Source organism: Oryx dammah, unplaced genomic scaffold (assembly GCF_014754425.2).
Source record: "Oryx dammah isolate SB20612 unplaced genomic scaffold, SCBI_Odam_1.1 HiC_scaffold_23, whole genome shotgun sequence".
Taxonomy (NCBI): domain Eukaryota; kingdom Metazoa; phylum Chordata; class Mammalia; order Artiodactyla; family Bovidae; genus Oryx; species Oryx dammah.
Genome location: NW_024070207.1, coordinates 112,338,663 through 112,345,012, shown reverse-complemented (window position 1 = coordinate 112,345,012; position 6,350 = coordinate 112,338,663). Strand labels below are relative to the sequence as shown.

The 6,350-nt window shown below is 41.3% G+C and overlaps 1 protein-coding gene across 1 annotated transcript; it reads left to right on the top strand.

Moving 5' to 3' along the window:
• The first annotated feature begins 1,823 nt into the window (after positions 1–1,823).
• CBLL2 (Cbl proto-oncogene like 2) lies at positions 1,824–5,939 on the top strand. The gene is given in 7 exon segments (XM_040265357.1): positions 1,824–2,027; positions 2,953–2,970; positions 3,923–3,960; positions 3,962–4,143; positions 4,146–4,270; positions 4,584–4,708; positions 5,903–5,939. Coding segments are annotated over 7 exon segments (729 nt in total).
• The last annotated feature ends 411 nt before the right edge of the window (positions 5,940–6,350 follow it).

Genomic DNA, 6,350 nt, shown 5'->3' with positions numbered 1-6,350 from the left:
AACCAGCCACCATGACCTTGCACTGCCTCAGCCTTTGCCAGGGGAACAATAATTAAGAGCAAGCAAAAAACTAAAGGAGCAATTTCATAAAAATCTTTTTAACACATTGGCAAGCGTTAATCTGAAGTGCTTTGTAGCCCATGTAATAGAGTGAAAGAAAAGAGGCAAGGAAGTCCGTGTTTCTTCTTGGACATCACAACACCTTCAGTAATTATTGTTTTCTTTGGGCATTAGTGAGCACTGGTACCTTTGGTGGGTATCTGGGCATTGTTGTGTTTTCACCATTGATGTAACAACACCCTAACAAGCCAGAGTAAAGGAAACCAGCATAATTCCTTGTCACCCTGTAAAACAACAATTGACCTGGGCATAGTTTTCTGTTCTTATGTTAAAAACTTCTGAGAGGACTTCCCTCATAGTCCAGTGGCTAAGACTCCACACTTCCACTGCAGGGGGCTGGGTTCAATCCCTGGTTGGGGAAACCAAGATCCTGCATGTCGGGCTGTGGCCAAAAAGAAAAAAAAAAATCCAAAAAACTTCTGAGAAGAAGCAAACTTAGCTACTTGTTCCAGGAAGCACATTTTCCTGAAAGATAAAACTGTGAGTCAAGCAAAAGAATTTACTTAACAAGAATAACATTGCCCATTAATACTCAGGTCAATATCCTCAGTTCCTTGTGCCTGCCTATCTTTAGCTGTCATGTTGTAAAATCTTCCCAATTCTCCTTGCAAGACCTGCCCTAAAATCACCCAGCCCAGCCCTTAATGCCCTATCCTGCCATCCCTCTTCTGAGACACTATTTAGACTTTAAGGTAGTGGTCTTCTATGTTGCGGTGAGTCTAAATAACTTTGATTGATCAGTGTTTTCTGGGGAGACTTGACAGCCAAAAAGAAAGACCACCCCCTAAGGTATAGAGGAGCCAAAATTATGGCTGGGGTGGAGCTGAATAAATACAGTTTGTTGCTGTTTTTGTGGTACAGTTTCTACTTGCCAGAAGGTGAGATCTGGGGAAATTTGACTTAAATACCCATATTCATTCTTTAAGCCTGAACAGCAAATGTCTAGCAATGTCAAATTACCATGTTCACTACTTTTTATATGATTCTTCCTTGATAAGGTAAATACAGTGCTCCCTACCTCCAAAGGTCATCTTATATTCATTACATTATTACAAAATCTTAAAGGTGTGTGTATGCCAGAATGCATACACATGTAGAGACAGACACACACCCTGACACATACCATGAGGGATATAAGGCAGTTACAGGAATGCAACGGGACAATAATAAACCAAGCAGCCTCAGAAGGCAGTGCTCTCATAAGTGGAGAACTTATTCTTTCGGCGGCTTCTGTACTCCTCTCCTCCATCTCCATCATTATTTTTCCAGTTAAAGACCACTTTCCTGGCACATGAAGAGCAGTCTTAGCAAACCCAACAGTGAAGCTCTTTCCCTGCTTGTCCAAACTATTGCCTGACTCCCTCCCAGAGTAGTGAGATGGGGCAGGGGAAAGGAGAGGAAACCCCTCGGAAGGAAGTCAAAGCTACAGAGCCGGGGGCAGGACCTGATCTAATCTTGTCTAACTCCTGCCTCCCGGGCTCCAGGGGAAGCTCTTGCTGCCCTTTCAGGGTCTGACTTCCACTCCCAGGTGCCTACTTAGCCGAATGCCAAATGTCAGTGGATCACACTGATGCTGACAATGGTCTGCTGTGTACTCAGAGTTCTGGATTGTCTGGTGGCCTTGAGGTTCCAAGATGAATTCCTTCAAAGCTCATTTCCAAGCAGGTGAGCAATAGCAATCTGTGTCTCAAACCCCAAGGACTATGAATTGGTCACCTGCTGCTGAGAAAGAATTTGAATGTAATGGCAGAGGGTGGTATGATGGTAAAGGGGATGAACTGTTGGGAAGAAAGAAAACATTTCCTGAATGCATTCGGGAGGACATTAAGATAAACATGATAGGGGAAAAGGATGATTTACCAGTTCATTTATGTGACAAATGTGATTTGCCTATTAAAATCTTTGTGGTTGTTCAGTTACTCAGTCATCTCAGACTCTTTGCAACCCCATGGATTGCAGCACACCAGGCTTCCCTGTTCATCACCATCTCCCGGAGCTTGTTCAAATTCATGTCCATCGAGTCAGTGAGGCCATCCAACCATCTCAGCCTATTGTCCCCTTTTCCTCCTGCCTCCAATCTTTCCTTGCATCAGGGTCTTTGCTAAGAAGTCAGCTCTTCGCATCAGGTGGCCAAAGTATTGGAGCTTCAGCTTCAGCATCAGTCCTTCCAGTGAATATGCAGGGTTGATTTCCTTTAGGATTGACTGGTTTGATCTCCTTGCAGTCCAAGGCACTCTCAAGAGTTTTCTCCAACACCACAATTCAAAAACATCAATTCTTTGACACTCAGCCTTCTTTATAGTCCAACTCTCACATCCATACATCACTACTGGTAAAACCATAGCTTTGACTAGACGAACCTTTGTTGGCAAAGTGATATCTCTGCTTTTTAATATACTGTCTAGATTGGTCATAGCTTTTCTTCCAAAGAGCAAACATCTTTTCATTTCTTGGCTGCAGTCACCATCTGCAGTGATTTTGGAGCCCAAGGAAATAAAGAATGTCACTGTTTCCATTATTTCCCCTCTATTTGCCATAAAGTGATAGGACCAGATGCTATGATGTTAGTTTTTTGAATGTTGAGTTTTAAAGCCAGCTTTTTCACTCTCCTCATTCACTTTCATCAAAAGGCTCTTTAGTTCTTCTTTGCTTTCTGCCATAAGGGTGGTATCATCTGCATATCTGAGATTATTGATATTTCTCCTGGCAATCTTGATTCCAGCTTGTGCTTTATCCAGCCTGGCATTTCACATGATGGACTCTGCATATAAGTTAAATATTCAAAGTGACAATATACAGACTTGATGTACTCGTTTCCCAATTTTGAACCAGTCTGTTGTTCCATGTTGGGTTCTAACTGTTGCCTCTTGACGTGCATACAGATTTCTCAGGAGGCAGATCAGGTGGTCTGGTATTCCCATCTCTTTAAGAATTTTCCACAGTTTGTTGCAATCCACATAGTCAAAAGCTTTGTTGTAGTCGATGAAGCAGATGTTTTCCTGCAATTCTCTTGCTTTTTCCATGAACCAACAGATGTTGGCAATTTGGTCTCTGGCTCCTCTGCCTTTTCTAAATCTATCTTGAACATCTGGAAGTTCTTGGTTTACATACTGTTGAAGCCTAGCTTGAAGAATTTTGAGCATTACTTTCCTGGCGTGTGAAATGAGTACGATTGTGCAGTAATTTGAACATTCTTTGGCACTGCCTTTCTTTGGGATTGGCATGAAAACTGATCTTTTCCAGTCTTGTGGCCACTGCTGAGTTTTCCAAATTTGCTGTCATATTGGGTGCAGCACTTTTGCATCATCATCGTTTAGGATTTGAAGTAGCTCACCTGGAATTTCATCACCTCCACTAGCTTTGTTCATAGTGATGCTTCTTAAGACCCACTTGACTTCACATTCCAGGGTGTCTGGCTCTAGGTGAGTGATCACACCATCATGGTTATCTGGGTCATTAAGATCTAAATTGTATAGTTCTTTGTATTCTTGCCACCTCTTCTTAATATTTTCTGCTTCTGTTAGGTCCATACCATTTCTGTCCTTTATTGTGCCATCTTTGCATGAAATGTTCCTTTGGTATCTAATTTTCTTGAAGAGATTTCTAGTCTTTCCCATTCTATTGTTTTTCTCTATTTCTTTCACTGAGGAAGGCTTTCTTATCTCTCCTTGCTATTTTTTGGAACTCCGCATTCAGATGGGTATATCTTCCCTTTTCTCCTTTGCCTTTCACTTCTCTTCTTTTCTCAGCTATTTGTAAGACCTCTTGAGACAACTGTTTTGCCTTTTTACATTTGTTCAAGCATGCTTTTTGCTATTACTGTGCTACTTTATATGAAAAAGACAGAGATATGTCTGGGCTGTAGTATTCCTATGCTGCAAATTGAGGAGCATACACAAGGTTCTATCTTCCTATGTAGCATCGGGCAAGAGTGCAGGAAAACTTATTTGTTTCAAAGAGAGTTAGAAGCTCATATCAAGTACCACAATTAGACAGCTAAAAAATTTGTTACCTGTGCTCCACTAAAAAAGTTCACCCTTGTATTTCTTCACCAACAACTGAAATCCCTGAAATGTTGCTAGACAAGGACCATAGGAGCCATATTCCACGAGAGTTGTGCACCAATATGTCACCACGTCCTGTGCAATGTGTATCACACAAGCTCAGAAACCAGCCACACAAGGATCTTCATGCTCCTCCCCAGAATTGGCACCACCTCCACCTCCTTTGGGCTTCCCTGGAGGCTCAGAGGTTAAAGCCTCTGCCTGCAATGTGGGAGACCTGGGTTCAATCCCTGGGTCAGGAAGATCCCCTGGAGATGGAAATGGCACCCCACTCCAGTATTCTTGCCTGGAGAATCCCATGGACGGAGGAGCCTGGTAGGCTATAGTCCACAGGGTCGCAAAGAGTTGGACACGGCTGAGCGACTTCACTTTCACTTTCCACCTCCTTTGGTCCATCAGGAAAGGGAACACAGCAATTTACAAATCGCCCCTATTCAGGGTGACTCCAATTCTGGTGCCGAAGAACTCTCACCTCCTGCCCAGTACCTGCTCACCAGCATCCTGACTGTCAAAGTCAACCAGAGGTATTGCCCCTTCTATGGTGCATCCAGAGCAACATGCACTACCCACATCTCCTCTACCACCAGTAAGCCATCCAGTGTCGCATTCTCACCAGGATTCAGATCCTCCTCAGTTGGTTTATATTCAAGCATTACCTCCACCCATGACTTCTGATCCATCCCCAGTAACTTCTTCCCCTGGATATAGTTCTGCCCTGGTGCCACCTTCTTCATATCCTTCTCCTCCTCCTCCAGGATCTCCTCTATCTTAAAATGGTGGTCCACCTGTAGATGAATCTCCTCCTAACCATCACAGTCTTAACTCTTACCCCAATTCACCGAAGAGCAAGAAACACTGACCCTTCCATTTGCACAACAGAATGGAACAAATCCTGGTATGCGCCCTCTGTCAAAAGGACTTTCACCTCCTCCACCAACACAAGGTCTAGCTTCCCCACTCCCACATTCTGGATCACAACACTCAGATTAGACAACATGTTAGCATTGATCATAGTGTTTTGAACTGAAGAGCTGATGAGGAAAACAAACAAAACCTTAAATTGAATCTTTTCAATTAACCTTTGTTCGGGGAAGGAAAAGCACCTCTTACAGAGATAGCAAGAAAACACTTAGGATCTTGTCTCTTAAAGTGATTTTAAACCTTGGCTTTAGGATTTATTTCCAGTTTTATACTATAGTGTGGATAAATGGCTCAGTGTAGCATAGCTGTATTTTTACAACTCTTTTCGTTTAGCGTGGTGAATTGACCTGGAGGTGACCTTCTATCATTTGAGTTCCCCAAATAAACTTGCATTGTTCCGCTTTCAAAAGTTTTGTGTTTGTTTAGGTTTTTTCTGTGACATATTTTGTTAACCTGTGTAAAAGGATTAAATTTCAGTATGGTTGTAAACATGCTATTTTTCTGTGAATTTAAGCACAGTCACAGTTTTTTTCCTTCTAGTTTTATTGAAATATAATTGATGTGCAGCACTGTAAACATTTAAGGTGCACAGTGTAATGATTTGACATCCTGTTTTTTAAAACTATGTTTTACCTCTAATTTCCCAAAGTGCAATAAAAATCTTGGAAGGAAAAACCTAGAATATAGTGTAAGGCAGACAGGTAAATGGTAGAGAATGATTTCACATTTTAGGTGCTGAAATGTTGTGGAATAATAAGTATATAATGAATTTCACTTGGATGCCTTCTTATTTTTAGGCAGCCCCAGAAGCACCAAAATACATCAAAATTCTAGTACTATGATAGATTTCTGTTTGTGATGTTGAAAGGCATTACTGAATCATTTGCAAAAATATGACTGAAGTAATGGATTCTGTAGGCCCCAAGCTGGTGGGGATGCTGTTACTTGTTAATCCTATTTTTGACAATGGTTGGAGTCATAATGCTCCACACTGGTTTGTCTTAAGTAATATTATATTATAACACAGTTTAAATGGTGTCATTTTGATGAAGTGTGTGGTACTCTGCTCATTGTCTTAAACTAAATATTTAGGGTTGAAGAGACTTTGTTATAATTCCTTGTTTCATGGTAGTTTGCTCCTGTTCTTATGTGCTTTCCCTCTAACCTGAAATTTAAAAAAAAAAAAAAAAAACACTTATTTCTTGTTTATTTCTTTCATTAGTAAAGATTCTAAATTTGGAACAT